The sequence below is a fragment of the Mugil cephalus genome, chromosome 5, assembly GCF_022458985.1.
Source record: "Mugil cephalus isolate CIBA_MC_2020 chromosome 5, CIBA_Mcephalus_1.1, whole genome shotgun sequence".
Taxonomy (NCBI): Eukaryota; Metazoa; Chordata; class Actinopteri; order Mugiliformes; family Mugilidae; genus Mugil; species Mugil cephalus.
In genome coordinates, this window is record NC_061774.1 from 12,379,889 (window position 1) to 12,398,827 (window position 18,939).

General features: G+C 41.3%; 2 protein-coding genes and 1 pseudogene across 2 annotated transcripts; all 3 read right to left on the minus strand.

Moving 5' to 3' along the window:
- Positions 1-762: 762 nt before the first annotated feature.
- Positions 763-4,237, minus strand: LOC125008574 (protocadherin alpha-2-like). The gene has a single exon (XM_047585865.1). It carries the CDS (start codon positions 3,258-3,260, stop codon positions 819-821), a length of 2,442 nt encoding a protein of 813 aa, XP_047441821.1. The 5' UTR covers positions 3,261-4,237; the 3' UTR covers positions 763-818.
- A 5,778-nt stretch (positions 4,238-10,015) lies between these two features.
- On the minus strand, positions 10,016-14,951 carry LOC125008576 (protocadherin alpha-8-like). The gene has a single exon (XM_047585868.1). The coding sequence runs from the start codon at positions 14,030-14,032 to the stop codon at positions 11,612-11,614; it is 2,421 nt and encodes an 806-aa protein (XP_047441824.1). The 5' UTR covers positions 14,033-14,951; the 3' UTR covers positions 10,016-11,611.
- On the minus strand, positions 14,949-18,203 carry LOC125008580 (annotated as a pseudogene).
- Between the last annotated feature and the right edge of the window lie 736 nt (positions 18,204-18,939).

An 18,939-nucleotide genomic window follows, 5' to 3' on the forward strand; every position in this document is an offset into this window, starting at 1 on the left:
TTATGGCCTCGCTCGACTGTGCGCTATTTTCACAAAGCACTGCCACATGGTGACGTTTCTTATATTTGTCATGATCAGAGGAGGAGTTTCCAGCCGTTGCTCAAACGATATTTCTATGGTCTCGGGCGACATCTCGCGACCCTTTGTATATTAAATAACGCCTCAAATCAGAAATTGAGCTGTTATGAGCACCATACGACACGACACGACACGACACGACAGACAGACAGTCAGGGAAATATACGATGACAACTAGTTATGGTTGGTCACAATAGCTTCGTTTTTACAAAAAGATGAGCTGCTATGCAGCTGGATAGAGTATTACAGAGGCTCTGTAGCGTTCACTATGAGAGCAGAGCTACATCAGTCTGCTGGAGAATGAGCTCTGCTGCCCCTCCAGTGTTTGGTGTAGTGGATTGGATAGATTGTCCTTAATGGAGAGCAGTTTATCCTGTGTCTGTCCCCCACTGTGACAGACATTTCCATCTTCCTGCCGATCACATGTCCAGCCTTTCGGATCAATTTGTCAATCCTATTCATGTTTTTTTTTCTCTCCTGGTACCCGTCCACAGACTACAGCAAAGTAAAGAGCACTCATAACAAAAGAGCGGTAGAAAGACTGAAAAGGACCACACATTGTCAGGACCACGGACAGCTCAGGTTTATTTGAGACACCATGAAACTGAACTGAAATTATTACCACAAAAGCCAAACTCACACAACCAATATTAATTCACCTGCCAACATCCAAAGTGCCATCATGCCAGTTTTGTTTTGAATATATTTGGATGAAACAAAAGTGACAAAATGAAAACAAATTAAGTTGACTGAAAGACTGAAAAGAGATTCACATCTTTAGACAAATTAAATTGGGCATGTCTTACCTTTTCTTTGTTTGGTAAAGTCTGTGTCCTGGTAAAAGTGTCTCCTTCGTTAATACTGATCAGTTCACCATCTACAGGTGGAAACGGTGCAGGGAAAACCACTACATCACTCTTCAGTGTGTCTGAGCTGAAACACACGTCGTACTGCTGAGTAGATTTAGAGTAAGACCAGCTCCCATCAGGGTGGGTGGTGATCATGGGGGCGCTGTACCTGCTGAAACTGTCTGTCCTGTGGCATTTGACAGCTAACAAACTGATGAGGCTCAGCAGAAAGATCACTGACACTGAGGCAATGGCGATGAGCAGATACAGGTTCAAGTCAGAGAAGTTGTCCTCCTTTATAGGCACATGTCTGAACTGAGTCTGGATGTCAGCAGTGCTTTCAACCACCACCACTTCAATAGACACAGTAGCTGACAGGGAGGGTTCTCCACTATCAGAGACCAGCACCACCAAGGGGTGAGTTTTCAGATCATTGTCACTCATTCTCCTCTTAGTCCTGATCTCCCCGGTGCTGGTTCCGATCTTGAACAGGTTGTTTCCTTTGGGCTCAGACAGGTGATAAGAAAGCAGAGCGTTGTATCCAGAGTCTGCGTCTACAGCCCTGATCTTAGCTACAAAGTACCCAGCTTCAGCAGAATAGGGGATGTTCTCACTGTTAACAGAGCCATGCTCAGAATAGGGTGCCAGAATAGTTGGATTATTGTCATTTTCATCCAGGATTAAAACATTTACAGTCACGTTACTACTGAGTGGAGGAACACCAGAGTCTGTGGCCTGAACTTTGAACTGAAACGTCTTTAACTGCTCAAAGTTAAAAGACTGCAGAGTGATAATGTCTCCAGTCTCTGAGTTGACAGTTACCATCGATGTCAGTTGCGTGGTCTCGGGAGAGCTGTTAATTAAATGATATGTTGATTTTGCGTTATCATTTAAATCAGAGTCGACCGTCGTCAGTTTACAAATAGTAGCACCAACTGGACTATTTTCTTTCACATAAACATTAATGGGAGTTTCCAGGAATCGAGGTGGGTTGTCGTTTACATCGGAAACTTGAATATTAATTACGCTTGTGCTCGACAGAGACGGCGTTCCTTCATCTGTAGCAACAATTGATACATTATATCGTTCAACACTTTCTCTGTCAAGAGGTCCATCAACCAGCAAAGAATAGTAGTTTTTATAGTTGGATTTTAATTTAAAAGGCACAGAACCTGTTATCTTACAGTTCGTCTGGCCATTTTTGCCTCCATCTTTATCTGTTATAGTCACCATAGCGACAACTGTGCCTATTCCAGCGTCCTCTTTCACTGGACTCATGAGCGATGACACTGAGATTTCTGGAGGATTGTCATTTACATCAATGACTTCGACTAAAACCTTACTATGTGCGTTGCGCGGAGGCGTGCCTTTATCTCTTGCTTGAACACGAATCTCATATGCTTGATTTTCCTCATAATCGATATTGCCTTTGACGGTAATTTCTCCAGTATTATCATTCAAAGCAAATTTACCATCAGGATTTAAACGTCCCCTTTCTGTAAAAGAGTAAACTATCTGGCCATTAACACCGTCATCTAAATCAGCTGCACTCAGCGTTAATAACATCGTACCCATATTTGTATTTTCAACTACTTGGACCTTGTACAGCGATTTACTGAATACAGGGGAATTGTCATTTACATCCAGAACATTAACTTTTATCTGTAAAGTGCCCGTTTTGGAAGGCTTTCCTCCGTCTATGGCAGTAAGAGTTAGTTCGATAAGAGATTGTTTTTCTCGATCTAACGCTTTCTGCAGCACCAATTCAGCAGACACGCTTTGGTCTCCGGTGCTCTGTATATCCAACGAGAAATGATCATTCGTGTTTAATTTGTAAGTCTTGATCGAATTAATGCCCACATCTGTGTCATGAGCTATCGGCAGCGGATACCTTTCACCGACATATGAAGATTCATACAAATCAACTGTACACATTTCTTCCTGAAAAGACGGGGCATTGTCATTAATGTCATTAATCCCAACTTCAATTCGATGTAGACTGCGAGGGTTACTCAATACAGCCTCTACATTTAAAGAGCACTTCACCGTGGTAGGACAAAGCTCCTCCCGATCTAACCTCTCGTTAACGAAAAGCACTCCAGATTCAAGGTTTATATCAAAATACCGTTTTTTATACACGGATGTAATCTGAAGACCCGTAGACTGGAGCTCCTGCACATTGAGATTTAAATCCTTTGCGAGATTCCCCACCGCCGTGCCTTTGTCCACCTCCTCTGAAATCGAATAGGATATCTGAGCCACGGACCATTCGCAGAGACAAAGAAAAGTGAAAAACAAATTCGCAGTATTATTCCATTGTCTTCGGGCAGCCATCGCTGACCACACAAATGTTATGAATCCTGGTTTCTGATCATCCAAGAACAAAAAAAATATAAATATATATATGTTTTATGTATCCATCCTCGCTCGGGCTCTGCACTCGTTATGGCCTCGCTCGACTGTTCGCTATTTTCACAAAGCACTGCCACATGGTGACGTTTCTTGTATTTGTCATGATCAGAGGAGGAGTTTCCAGCCGTTGATCATACGATATTTCTATGGTCTCGGGCGACATCTCGCGAAACTTTTGTATATTAAATAACGCCTCAAACCAGAAATTGAGCTGTTGTGAGCACCTTACTACACGAAACGACACGACAGACAGACAGACAGTCAGGGAAATATACGATGACGACTAGTTATGGTTGGTCACAATAGCTTCGTTTTTACAAAAAGATGAGCTGCTATGCAGCTGGATAGAGTATTACAGAGGCTCTGTAGCGTTCACTATGGAAGCAGAGCTATATCAGTCTGCTGGACGATGAGCTCTGCTGCCCCTCCAGTGTTTGGTGTAGTGGACGGGATAGATTGTCCATAATGGAGAGCAGTTTATCCTGTGTCTGTCCCCCACTGTGACAGACATTTCCAACTTCCTACCAATCACATGTCCAGCCTTTCAGATCAATTTGTCAATCCTATTACTGTTTTTTTTTTTCTCTCTCCTGGTACCTGTATACAGACTACAGCAAAGTACACAGCACTCACAACAAAAGACTGGTAAAAAGACTGAAAAGGACCACACATTGTCAGGACCACGGACAGTTCAGGTTTATTTGAGACACCATGAAACTGAACTGAAATTATTACCACAAAAGCCAAACTCACACAGCGAATATTAATTCACCTGCCAACATCCAAAGTGCCATCATGCCAGTTTTGTTTTGAATATATTTGGATGGAACAAAAGTGACAAAATGCAAATAAATTACATTGATTGAAAGACTGAAAAGAGATTCACATCTTTAGACTAATTAAATTGGGCATGTCTTACCTTTTCTTTGTTGGGTAAAGTCTGTGTCCTGGTAAAAGTGTCTCCTTCATTAATACTGATCAGCTCACCATCTACAGGTGGAAACGGTGCAGGGAAAACCACTACATCACTCTTCAGTGTGTCTGAGCTGAAACACACGTCGTATTGCTGAGTAGATTTAGAGTAAGACCAGCTCCCGTCAGGGTGGGTGGTGATCATGGGGGCGCTGTACCTGCTGAAACTGTCTGTCCTGTGGCATTTGACAGCTATTAAACTAATGAGGCTCAGCAGAAAGATCACTGACACTGAGACAATGGCGATGAGCAGATACAGGTTCAAGTCAGAGAAGTTGTCCTCCTTTATAGGCACATGTCTGAACTGAGTCTGGATGTCAGCAGTGCTTTCAACCACCACCACTTCAATAGACACAGTAGCTGACAGGGAGGGTTCTCCACTATCAGAGACCAGCACCACCAAGGGGTGAGTCTTCAGATCATTGTCACTCATTCTCCTCTTAGTCCTGATCTCCCCGGTGCTGGTTCCAATCCTAAACAGGTTGTTTCCTTTGGGTTCAGACAGGTGATAAGAAAGCAGAGCGTTGTATCCAGAGTCTGCGTCTACAGCCCTGATCTTTGCTACAAAGTATCCAGCTTCAGCAGAATAGGGGATGTTCTCACTGTTAACAGATCCATGTTCAGAATAAGGTAGCAGAATAGAGGGGCTGTTGTCATTTTCATCCAGGATAAAAACATTTACAGTCACATTGCTGCTGAGCGGAGGAACACCAGAGTCTGTGGCCTGAACTTTGAACTGAAACGTTTTTAACTCTTCATAATTAAAAGACTGCAGACCGATAATGTCTCCAGTCTCTGAGTTTATATTAATCATAGTTTGGAGGGGCAGTGGTTTACTATGGCTGTTTAAAAGAGAGTAGGACACTTGTCCGTTGTTGCTGATGTCAGCATCAACTGCAGTCACTGTTTTGATAACCGTTCCTACTTTGCTGTTTTCCTTTACATACACACTTATTAAAGATTCTGGGAAATATGGTGCATTATCATTAACATCAGAAAGGTAAACGGTAACAACAGTAGTATTAGAAAGAGGGGGGCTCCCTTCATCAGTAGCAGAAATTGTTACATTGTACTGGGGAGTCATCTCTCTGTCTAGATGTCTGTCAACAACTAAAGAATAGTAGTTTTTGTAATTCGTCTCGAGTTTGAACGGAACCGCATTTAATATTTCACATTTCACTTCACCATTTTTCCCACTGTCTCTGTCTAAAACTGAGACAAGTGCAATAGCCGTACCCACATCGGCGTCCTCATTCACTGTATTAAGAAGTGACGTCACGGTGATTTCAGGCGCGTTGTCATTTACATCTATTACTTCTACCAGCACTTTACTGTGGGCGGACAATGGAGGCTGGGCTTTGTCTCGAGCCTCCGCCCGGATTTCAAAAGCTTTTCTTTCCTCATAGTCGATTTTACCTTTAACTGAAATGGCTCCTGTGTCAGGGTCAATTTTGAAAATATCCAGAACATGATCCTGATCTTTGCTACGAAGAGAGTATACTATTTTACTGTTGGTTCCTTCATCAGCGTCGGTCGCGTTTAAGGCGAAGATAGTCGTACCAACCGGGATGTTTTCAAACGTTCTAACTTTGTAAAGAGTACTGCTAAATATTGGTGCGTTATCATTTATGTCTAGTACATTTATTTCTATTTCTGATGTTCCAGTATTTGGTGGAGTTCCACCGTCTAGTGCAGTCAATAGTAGCTGTATATTCGACCTTTTCTCACGATCTAGGGCTTTCTGGAGCACTAACTCTGGAGATATACTGTCCCCTCTTTTATGTGTCGCTAGACTAAAATATTCATTTGGGCTGAGTTTATACGCGTTAACACCATTTTTACCTACATCAGCGTCGCTTGCCTCCGATAACGCAAATTTAAATCCCGGCAACGTGTTCTCTGCAATGTCGAGTATCTGTGATTTTGTGTTAAAAGACGGAGAATGGTCGTTCACGTCTCTAATTTCGACCTCCACACGATAAAGCTTTAGTGGGTTGTTGATCACAGCCTCGACGCTGACTGTGCATTTAGGTTCATCTGTGCAAAGCTCCTCTCGGTCTATCCTCTCATTTACAAATAGAAATCCGGTTTTTAGATTTACCTCGAAGTATTTCCTTTTAGAAGCAACGAGCTGAAACAAACGGGACTCCAAATCCTGCGTACTGAGGTTTAGATCCTTGGCGATATTTCCGACATTTGTCCCCGGGTTTACCTCCTCTGATACGGAATAGGAGAGCTGCGCAGAGGCCGTTTCCCAATAAATGTCCAACAGCATAAGCATCGCATACGAAACGATAACCCTCCTGTTGTTCGGTGAAGGCATCATTTCGTCGAAAAGCAGCAAATATTATATCCACAATTTAGTTTCCAATATGATGAGGTGTGACAAAATTCAAGCCGACCAACTTATTTTAAAAGACACATTTTCCATAATGCCGCCCCTACTGTCCCCTTGTCTCTTTGTGAAGAAACCCACAATCACTCCGTTTCTGCTCTGGGAGGAGCGTCAACATTTCAGTGTTACGGTCTATAGCGCCGCTGCGTGGTTATTTCAAGAAACTGCACACATTATTACCAGGTGATAAATACTCATTTTAGAAACACTGACGACGAAAGCCAAACCACTCTGGAATATGATAAGGATTTTGATGTAGTAAAAATGATAATGTATTTCAAATCTAGTGGTGGCCCATCCAAGATTTGACTGGAAGTCTGGTATCATATTGGATATTAGTTTGGTTAGTCCTCCAAACGACAAATAATTTAAGGTTATATTCACTGTCAACATTAAAGCTACTTGACTTTCACGAGTAAAATGAATTATCATTCATCTTTTAAACAATTAGTAAGAGTAGTATATTAGCCAAGCACTGGAAATATTCAAGTTAGTGGTGCAAAACAGAAGCTGTAAAGGCAAGTCAGGGGGAAATGGATATGCAAAGATTGCTTTTTTGTACTATGGTATGTATCTGTTTCACACTACATCTATGACATAAATATATTTATAAACAGTACATTTCTACACACAGGTGTTTGTATATATAATACATACACATACACCCATACAGCACAGTAGCACAGTATTCATATTGCATTGCAACAAATCACATTGCTAAACTTGCATTCAGCACCACGGACAGAGACATACAACTTCTCTTCTGTGGTGAGCAGCAAGGCAAGACTGAAACAACATAATACAGGCAACTTGGCCTTTAATTTAACTCAAACTCAGTTAATTGCAGGTTTTTTTCATTGTTTAGCCAACTGAAAGTTTTAAGTAACTAATGTTATTTTCTGCAATGAAGGATCGCGTTTAAGCAAGTGCTCTTACCTTTTCTTTGTTTGGTAAAGTCTGTGTCCTGGTAAAAGTGTCTCCTTCGTTAATACTGATCAGCTCACCATCTACAGGTGGAAACGGTGCAGGGAAAACCACTACATCACTCTTCAGTGTGTCTGAGCTGAAACACACGTCGTACTGCTGAGTAGATTTAGAGTAAGACCAGCTCCCGTCAGGGTGGGTGGTGATCATGGGGGCGCTGTACCTGCTGAAACTGTCTGTCCTGTGGCATTTGACAGCTATTAAACTAATGAGGCTCAGCAGAAAGATCACTGACACTGAGACAATGGCGATGAGCAGATACAGGTTCAAGTCAGAGAAGTTGTCCTCCTTTATAGGCACATGTCTGAACTGAGTCTGGATGTCAGCAGTGCTTTCAACCACCACCACTTCAATAGACACAGTAGCTGACAGGGAGGGTTCTCCACTATCAGAGACCAGCACCACCAAGGGGTGAGTCTTCAGATCATTGTCACTCATTCTCCTCTTAGTCCTGATCTCCCCAGTGCTAGTTCCGATCCTGAACAGGTTGTTTCCTTTGGGCTCAGACAGGTGATAAGAAAGCAGAGCGTTGTATCCAGAGTCTGCATCTACAGCCCTGATCTTTGCTACAAAATATCCAGCTTCAGCAGAATAGGGGATATTCTCACTGTTAATTGAGCCATGCTCAGAATAAGGCGGAAGAATTGTTGGATTATTATCATTCTCATCCAGGATTAAAACATTTACAGTCACGTTGCTACTGAGCGGAGGAACACCAGAGTCTGTGGCCTGAACTTTAAACTGAAACGTTTTTAATTCCTCAAAGTTAAAAGACTGAAGACTGATAATGTTTCCAGTCTCTGAGTTGACGTTAATCATTGTAGACAGTGGTAAGTTGTTATCACTGACTAATGAGTAGCTCACTCGACCATTTTCATTTGCATCAGCATCAGTTGCAGATACTGCTTTCAAAACAGTCCCGACTTGACTGTTTTCTTCCACATACATATTAATTACAGTCTCTAAAAAACACGGTGCATTGTCATTAACGTCTGAAACCTGAACAATAACTACACTTGTACTAGAGAGAGGAGGCTTCCCTTCATCCGTAGCTTTGATAGTGATGTTGTAGTGTGGAATGAGTTCCCTATCTAGAGCTCCACCAATAACCAAAGAGTAATAATTTTTATAATTTGTCTCCAATTTGAAGGGAACCGAATTCAATATTTCACATTTAACTACACCGTTTTTGCCCCCATCTCTGTCAACAACTGAAACAAGTGCAATGGCAGTGCCAATTTCAGCGTCCTCCTTTACGGTACTGAGCAGTGATGTCACTGTGATGTCAGGCGCATTGTCATTTAGATCTAGCACCTCCACGAGTACTTTGCATTGTGCGGTTAATGGAGGCTGGCCTTTGTCAGTGGCCTGCACACGAATTTCAAAGGCAGGATTTGTTTCATAATCAACTTTTCCCGTAACTGTTATTATTCCTGTCTCCGAGTCTATTTCAAATATTTCTAAGACGTGGTCCTGATCTTTCGAATTTAGTAAATATACAATCTCTTTGTTTGGCCCCTCATCAGTGTCCGTTGCGGTCACTCTTACTACTGTTGTGCCACGCGGGGCATTTTCTGTTATACTTGTTTTATACAGCGTTTTCGTAAAAGTCGGAATATTATCATTTATATCCAAGACATTAATTATGATCTCTGACGTACCTGACTTTAATGGAATCCCCCCATCTATAGCTGTTAGAGTGAGTTTAATTACAGCCTGCTTTTCACGATCTAGTGCCTTTTGAAGAACTAATTCCGCAGATACGCTCTCCCCTTTGTGCACCGCTAAAGAAAAATATTCATTCGGGTTTAGCTTGTATGTGTTAATACCATTTCTCCCCACATCGGGATCGTAGGCCGAAAGCACAGGGAATGTAGCCCCTGGTAAAACGCTCTCTGCTATATCGATGGTTTGTGATTTGGCACTGAATGACGGGGGGTTATCATTTATGTCAAGGATATTCACTTCAATGCGGTAAAGCTTCAGTGGATTATTAATCACGGCCTCTACATTTATTGTGCATTTTGTAGCTTTCGCGCAAAGCTCTTCTCTGTCTATTCTCTCACTCACGTAGAGAAACCCTGACTTCAGATTTACATCGAAATACTTTGTCTTTGATCCAGCAACAATCTGAAACATACGCGACTGCAAATCCTGTACATTCAGGTTCAAATCCTTGGCGAGATTTCCAACAGAAGTCCCCACGTTTACCTCCTCTGACACGGAATAGGAGAGCTGCCCAGATACCGCTCCCCACTTACACTCCAAGATAAAAACCACAACATATATCCAAACGGAGGTCGTTCTTCCCGGCAGATGCATAATTCCATACGACGAGAACAAAGCATAGATCCGTCCTTCTACTTATCTTTCGCTGACTGGAGCCAGGTGTCGTTCAAAAGGCTATATTAAATGTCGGTGCATTTTCTACATCCGTTCCTCCTCGCCCTGCGTCTTATTCTAACAAAGCCCTGACAAAAATGATCCTTTTAATGTGGGAGGGGCCTGAACACGTCCCTGACCAGTCGGCGGTGTTACGGTCTAGACTGTCGCCTCATGGACATTTGAGGTAACTACAATATTGTTGATGTTGTTCCAGTCAAACTTGTTTGAAATCACCACAGGTAAATCAATCATGCTGCGAAGATCACACAAAAATGACAGCGTCTGGACTTCTAGTGTATTACTAAATACTTTCATTGAAGCAGTAAGGAGCCGCCACATACTTCAGAACCATGGATAGATCGTCATTATGCGGATGCATTTCATTCAAAGCACGCAGACAGATGAAGTATTGAGTCACAAATATTATATTAATACCGTGTGGACGGATTTACTTTCCTGAAAACATCACAATCTATTTAGACAGCAAGATGAAATTCAACCATAGATGTTTATTTCTCAACAAATCAGCAAATATCTAAACTCTCAGAACTATAGTGCTCCTTTCTTTTACCAAACATTTATGTAATTAACTTGCAACCAAATATTAGTTTTGGCACCAAAACAAAAATATGTATGCATTATTTTCATAGAAGGAAGTAGTCAGTGTAGTCGTTCTCTTCACTAATTGGGATAGCTTTGCTTTAGGCAAAAAAAAGGACAACGTATTTGGATGAGACAGTATTAATGTCAAGTTAAAAGCTGAAACTTTGCAGTAATCCCAGCTGTTTAAGCAGCTGTTGTTTAACAAAGTAGGAAGCCAAGTGGAATTGTATATTAGAAGAATTTTTTGAGTATGAGATCTGTGGAATTTATTTATAACAAATCTTAACATGTTTTAACCACTACAAGGTAATATTTTCAATACATATAACTGAGGTGGATAAATAGCTTATTAAAATGTACCCTAACACACAAAAAAGTACAGATGTAGGTTTTATGTGTTACAGTGTGAGAGAACATCAAATACTGTATTCAAGAAAGAAGCAGTACACTCTTTATGATTAATCTTATCTTGGAATGTCTTATATGTATTTTTTCGAAATTGTAGTCATCAGACTGGTTTGATATTGACATGTTCACTCCACTGACTAAGGCATACAGGGGGAACTTTAACACCAGGATATTTAAATTCCACTTTAATATAGACACAAACTGTATCTCAACCACAGTGTAGCCAATGGGAGAACTACAAACTCCAAAGACTGTAAACCATTAAGCATTCAGTCCAGACATTTCTGTATTTTTGCCATAGTCAGTTAAATCGCTACAAATCACACTAACCACACACCATATGAAGTAGAATGAAATTCAGTTAAATATAATTATTGTATATATGTTTAATTTGTGCTTTCTATGTGCAGATTTTAGTGCAGCTTAACTGCTAACTGCTGGTCCACTATGTTCTCTTCTTCAGCACCACGGACAGCAGAAAGATTTGAATGGATAAAACTGCCTCAAAAGTTGACACTTGCATTATCTAGCAATGTAGGTATTTCATAAACATTAAGCAAAAATACCCTACCTTTTCTTTGTTGGGTAAAGTCTGTGTCCTGGTAAAAGTGTCTCCTTCGTTAATACTGATAAGCTCACCATCTACAGGTGGAAACGGTGCAGGGAAAACCACTACATCACTCTTCAGTGTGTCTGAGCTGAAACACACGTCGTACTGCTGAGTAGATTTAGAGTAAGACCAGCTCCCGTCAGGGTGGGTGGTGATCATGGGGGCGCTGTACCTGCTGAAACTGTCTGTCCTGTGGCATTTGACAGCTATTAAACTGATGAGGCTCAGCAGAAAGATCACCGACACTGAGACAATGGCGATGAGCAGATACAGGTTCAAGTCAGAGAAGTTGTCCTCCTTTATAGGCACATGTCTGAACTGAGTCTGGATGTCAGCAGTGCTTTCAACCACCACCACTTCAATAGACACAGTAGCTGACAGGGAGGGTTCTCCATTATCAGAGACCAGCACCACCAAGGGGTGAGTTTTCAGATCATTGTCACTCATTCTCCTCTTAGTCCTGATCTCCCCGGTGCTGGTTCCGATCCTGAACAGGTTGTTTCCTTTGGGCTCAGACAGGTGATAAGAAAGCAGAGCATTGTATCCAGAGTCTGCATCTACAGCCCTGATCTTAGCTACAAAGTATCCAGCTTCAGCAGAATAGGGGATGCTCTCACTATTAACGGAACCGTGCTCAGAATAAGGTGCAAGAATCGAGGGACTATTGTCATTCTCATCCATAATAAAAACATTTACAGTCACGTTGCTACTGAGCGGAGGAACACCAGAGTCTGTGGCCTGAACTTTGAACTGAAACGTTGTTAATTCCTCATAATTAAAAGACTGCAGACTAATAATGTCGCCAGTCTCTGAGTTTATATTAATCATTGTAGATAGTGGCAATGAGTTACTGTTACTTTGTAAAAATGAATAGCTCACCTGACCATTTTGATCAATATCTGCATCCAGTGCTGACACAGTTTTTAGAACTGCTCCTACTGGACTATTTTCTTTCATATAGACATTAATGACATCTTCTGTAAATAGAGGTTTGTTATCATTCACATCAGAGACATGTACATTAATAATGCTGTTGCTGGATAGAGGAGGGCTGCCTTCATCAGAAGCAGTGATACTAATGTTGTATTGAGGTGAACTCTCTCTGTCGAGAGGACCGTCAACAACCAACGAGTAGTAATTCTTATAATTTGACTCTAATTTAAAAGGAACATTATTGGAAATCTTACAGTTCACCAGTCCATTTTTTCCTCCATCTTTATCAAACACTGAAACAAGAGCAATTGCGGTGCCAATGGACGCGTCTTCTTTCACTGTGTTCAACAGAGATGTCACTGAAATTTCAGGTTCATTGTCATTAACGTCTAAAACTTCAATCAATAATTTTGCATGTGAAGTCATAGGAGAGGAGGCTCCATCACTGGCTTGTACTCTTATCTCAAATGCATTATTCTCTTCAAAGTCGATATTCTTTGTGTTTGTTACAGTCCCAGTATTTCTGTCTATAGCAAACAGATTAGTTTGTTTCCCCTGGTCTATTTCCATAAATGAATATGATATTTGTCCGTTTTGACCTGCATCTAAATCGGTAGCATTCAGAGTTATTATTGATGTTCCAATCTTCACGTTCTCATACACACTGGTTTTGTAAAGTGTTTGACTAAAAACGGGAGTATTGTCATTAACATCTAAAACATTGATTGTAATAGTCATACTGCCGGATTTAGCAGGTGTTCCTCCGTCAGTGGCGGTCAGGGTGAATTTTATCGCGGTCTGTTTTTCTCTGTCTAAAACTTTCTGAAGCACTAATTCGGGAGTTATACTATCTCCTTTATTTGTAGCCAGAGAAAAATGCTCATTTTGACTAAGCTTATAGGTATTCACTGAATTCCTTCCAACGTCTGCATCGTGAGCTCGCTTTAATAAAAATTTAGTCCCTGCTGCTGTGCTTTCAGTAATGTTAATTGTCTGAGACCTGCTGAGAAACGATGGGGAATTATCATTCACGTCCAATATAATAATTTCAATGCGGTACAATTTCAAAGGGTTGTTAATAACGGCTTCTATAGTAAGTGAGCATTTCTGTTCATCGCCACAGAGTTCCTCTCGATCTATTCTCTCATTAACGTAGAGGACGCCAGTCTTCAGATTTACCTCGAAATATTTTCTCTTCGATCCGGCAACGATCTGAAACATGCGGTGCTCCAAATCCTGGACATTGATATTCAAATCTTTGGCGATATTTCCGACAACAGTCCCTGGATTTACCTCCTCTGAGATGGAATAAGAGAGCTGCCCTTGCGCCGATTCCCAGCAACAATCCAGCACCACGAAGAACAGATAAATCCACACTGAGCTGATTCTTTCCGGCAAATTCATAATTACGACGTGACGCTATGTTACAGCAGGTATGAGATGAATGAAAGAAATATTTCAAATAAATATGCCGGCATGTTCACAACCAAACAAGACAACCATTCTTTGTCGACTGACCTCGCTTTGTGACAAAGACCGTTTATGCATCATCCGCTGAATCAGGGAGGAGCCGTTACCGAGCAGATCGTATAAATGTGATGGTCTGCATCGTCCCCACGTGGACATAAGTCATAACTACATCCCCCACCAGATATAATACCGCCGCACTGTTAAATATTGTGCATTTTCTTCATTGCTTTTTATGTTTAAAAATAAATGGATTGCCTACACAAACGCTAAGAAACCAATCCCCCCACCGCACCGCCAAAGGTTAACAAAAATCACTTTAGTAGCTTGAATTATAAGTAACTGAAGTATGGCGGATTAACATGTCTCCTTTCCATTTTTAAGTGATGAGAAATGTAACACTATTAAATCTCATGGGGTCACTGAAAAAGGCCAAGTGATCCTACGTGTAAAACATTGAGCTGCAATTATTACCTAAGCTGACATGTATTTGTATACATGCTATGCTTAAAAACAATTCTGTTTCGGTTTTGTGAGTTCATCACACATTGATAAGGTACAATTCAGAACCACGGACAGCAATGCTGGCTTTACAGCACTTATCAACAGTGCAAAGAAAATCAGAAAAGAAAACAGTCCCTTGATTTAAACCAGACAGTCTGTGAGATCAGGATGCAAACTTGGTGATAGTCGTTCTATGAGAAATTATTTCATATATAGTTCAAAGGTAGAGTTGGTGCAATTTACAGTCAGCGATTCTTGACAATGACACAGCACAAACTCATTAAAGTATCTTAAATTAAACTATTTCTTAACTATTTTTCCTCATGAACAATGTGCCAAAGTGTCTATTTCATCTTACCTTCTCTTTGTTGGGTAAAGTCTGTGTCCTGGTAAAAGTGTCTCCTTCATTAATACTGATCAGTTCACCATCTACGGGTGGAAACGGTGCAGGGAAAACCACTACATCACTCTTCAGTGTGTCTGAGCTGAAACACACGTCGTACTGCTGAGTAGATTTAGAGTAAGACCAGCTCCCGTCAGGGTGGGTGGTGATCATGGGGGCGCTGTACCTGCTGAAACTGTCTGTCCTGTGGCATTTGACAGCTATTAAACTGATGAGGCTCAGCAGAAAGATCACCGACACTGAGACAATGGCGATGAGCAGATACAGGTTCAAGTCAGAGAAGTTGTCCTCCTTTATAGGCACATGTCTGAACTGAGTCTGGATGTCAGCGTGCTTTCAACCACCACCACTTCAATAGACACAGTAGCTGACAGGGAGGGTTCTCCACTATCAGAGACCAGCACCACCAAGGGGTGAGTTTTCAGATCATTGTCACTCATTCTCCTCTTAGTCCTGATCTCCCCGGTGCTGGTTCCGATCTTGAACAGGTTGTTTCCCTTGGGCTCAGACAGATGATAAGAAAGCAGAGCATTGTATCCAGAATCTGCATCTACAGACCTGATCTTTGCTACAAAGTATCCAGCTTCTGCAGAATAGGGGATGCTCTCACTGTTAACAGAGCCGTGCTCAGAATAAGGCGCAAGAATCGAGGGACTGTTGTCATTTTCATCCAGGATTAAAACATTTACAGTCACGTTGCTACTGAGCGGAGGAACACCAGAGTCTGTGGCCTGAACTTTGAACTGAAACGTTTTTAATTCCTCATAATTAAAAGACTGAAGGCCGACAATTTCTCCAGTCTCTGAGTTGATGTTAATCATTGTAGAAAGTGGCAATGAGTTACTGTTACTTTGTAAAAATGAATAGCTCACCTGACCATTTTGATCGATATCTGCATCCAGTGCTGACACAGTTTTAAGAACTGCTCCTACTGGACTATTTTCTTTCACATAGACATTAACGACATCTTCTGTAAATAGAGGTTTGTTATCATTCACATCAGAGACATGTACATTAATAATGCTGTTGCTGGATAGAGGTGGGTTGCCTTCATCAGTAGCAGTGATACTAATGTTGTATTGAGGTGAACTCTCTCTGTCGAGAGGACCGTCAACAACCAACGAGTAGTAATTCTTATAATTTGACTCTAATTTAAAAGGAACATTATTAGAAATCTTACAGTTCACCATCCCATTTTTTCCTCCATCTTTATCAGACACTGAAACAAGAGCAATTGCGGTGCCAATGGACGCGTCTTCTTTCACTGTGTTCAACAGAGATGTCACTGAAATTTCAGGTTTATTGTCATTAACGTCTAAAACTTCAATCAATAATTTTGCATGTGAAGTCATAGGAGAGGAGGCTCCATCACTGGCTTGTACTCGAATCTCAAAAGCGTTATTCTCTTCAAAGTCGATATTCTTTTTACTTGTAACTGTCCCAGTTCTTTCATCTATAGCAAACAGATCAGTTTGTTTTCCCCGGCCGACTTCACTAAATGAAAATGACACGTGCCCATTTTGACCTACATCTAAATCACTGGCATTTAATGTGATTATTGATGTACCTATTTTTGCATTCTCATGTACACTGGCCTTATACAGCGTCTGACTGAATACGGGAGGATTGTCGTTAATATCTAACACATTTATTATTATCGTCATGCTGCCTGATTTAGCTGGTGTTCCTCCGTCAATAGCAGTGAGTGTTAGTCGAATCACTGACTGTTTTTCTCTGTCCAAAACTTTCCGCAGGACTAATTCAGGAGTTACGCTCTCCCCTTTATGCGTTTCAAGATTGAAGTGATCATTTTGATTAAGCTTGTAAGTGCTTACAGCATTTTTACCGACGTCTGCGTCGTGTGCTGGGTGCAAGGGAAATTTTGCCCCTGCTGCTGTGTTTTCACTAATGTTGATTACCTGTGACGTGCTGAGAAATGATGGGGAATTATCATTCACATCTAATATTGTTATTTCAATACGGTACAGTTTCAGTGGATTGTTAATTACTGCCTCGACGCTGAGAGAACATCTTGCTTCATCGCCGCAGAGTTCCTCTCGGTCTATTCTCTCATTAACGTAGAGGACTCCGGTCTTGAGATTTACCTCGAAATATTTTCTCTTTGATCCAGCAACGATCTGAAACATCCGGGGCTCCAGGTCCTGGACATTAATGTTGAGATCTTTGGCGATATTTCCGACAACAGTCCCCAGATTTACCTCCTCTGAGACGGAGTAAGAGAGCTGCCCTTGCGCCGATTCCCAGAAACAATCAAGCAAAAAGATGACGAGATATATCCACATAGACCTCGCTCTGCCCGGTACATTCATAATTCCGCCCGTCCGGAGAAATCACATCGACAAAACAGTTCGGTAAGGTCACAAAGAAGAACTAAACCGTTGTCAGAAATTAAACGAGATCATTTCAAAATGCAAAGCAATAATCGCCGTCACGTCGTCCTCTTTCAGTCTCTCCGTCTCTTTGTTTCGAGCGTCTGAGAAACATCATCATCCCTTGAAATTGGGAGGAGCCGCAAACAAGTGAAAAGGGAAACGAAAAAGTGATGGTCTACAATGTCCCCACGTGGACATTTGCTACAACTACACTCAGTATGACACAATATTTCCGCCGATGTATTTAAACAGATCCTAATAATGTAATAATTACTCTGTAAGATTTCCCACTGTTTATCATTTTTAAACAAGTTAGACCGACTGTGCTCAAACGTCATAGACATTTTTAATTTCTTTACATCTGCACATCGAATCTCTTTAAAATTTGCACTAAAAATTGAGTAACCTGGCTCCCAATTAAAGTTCAATGAAATACCCAATATCCTACTGACTATTTTCTACAGGTACTCCACGATGAGATCAGTGTAATGAATACATTTTTAAAAGTCAACTTAACCAATGTTAAAAATTAAATATATCATGATCATTGCTTTCTTTGTTAAAAATGTACAACAATGGATAGGATTTTGATGAATATACTAAAAATTTCCTCAGGAGGAACTCATATTCACACACTCAAGATCAGAACCTTGGAAAGTTTAAATAACAAAATGGCAACCAGGCTACTCCAAACATATTTGATTGTCATTTCAAGGATCACAACATCTTTTGATTTCTTTTTTTTTTTCTTTTTTTTTCCCATGAGTTATAATATTTTGCTTTTTCAAAATAAGATACATGACTATGTTCTTACCTTTTCTTTGTTGGGTAAGGTCTGTGTCCTGGTAAAAGTGTCTCCTCCATTAATACTGATCAGCTCACCATCTACAGGTGGAAACGGTGCAGGGAAAACCACTACATCACTCTTCAGTGTGTCTGAGCTGAAACACACGTCGTACTGCTGAGTAGATTTAGAGTAAGACCAGCTCCCGTCAGGGTGGGTGGTGATCATGGGGGCGCTGTACCTGCTGAAACTGTCTGTCCTGTGGCATTTAACAGCTATTAAACTGATGAGGCTCAGCAGAAAGATCACTGACACTGAGGCAATGGCGATGAGCAGATACAGGTTCAAGTCAGAGAAGTTGTCCTCCTTTATAGGCACATGTCTGAGCTGAGTCTGGATGTCAGCAGTGCTTTCAACCACCACCACTTCAATAGACACAGTAGCTGACAGGGAGGGTTCTCCATTATCAGAGACCAGCACCACCAAGGGGTGAGTTTTCAGATCATTGTCACTCATTCTCCTCTTAGTCCTGATCTCCCCGGTGCTGGTTCCGATCCTGAACAGGTTGTTTCCTTTGGGCTCAGACAGGTGATAAGAAAGCAGAGCGTTGTATCCAGAGTCTGCATCTACAGCCCTGATCTTTGCTACAAAATATCCAGCTTCAGCAGAATAGGGGATGTTCTCACTATTAACAGAGCCATGCTCAGAATAAGGTAGCAGAATAGAGGGATTGTTGTCATTTTCATCCAGGATAAAAACA

Bases quoted from the DNA above. Each gene is read 5' to 3' on its own strand.
- LOC125008574 (XM_047585865.1), bottom strand. From the start codon at position 3,260: ATGGCTGCCCGAAGACAATGGAATAATACTGCGAATTTGTTTTTCACT.
- LOC125008576 (XM_047585868.1), bottom strand. From the start codon at position 14,032: ATGAATTTGCCGGAAAGAATCAGCTCAGTGTGGATTTATCTGTTCTTC.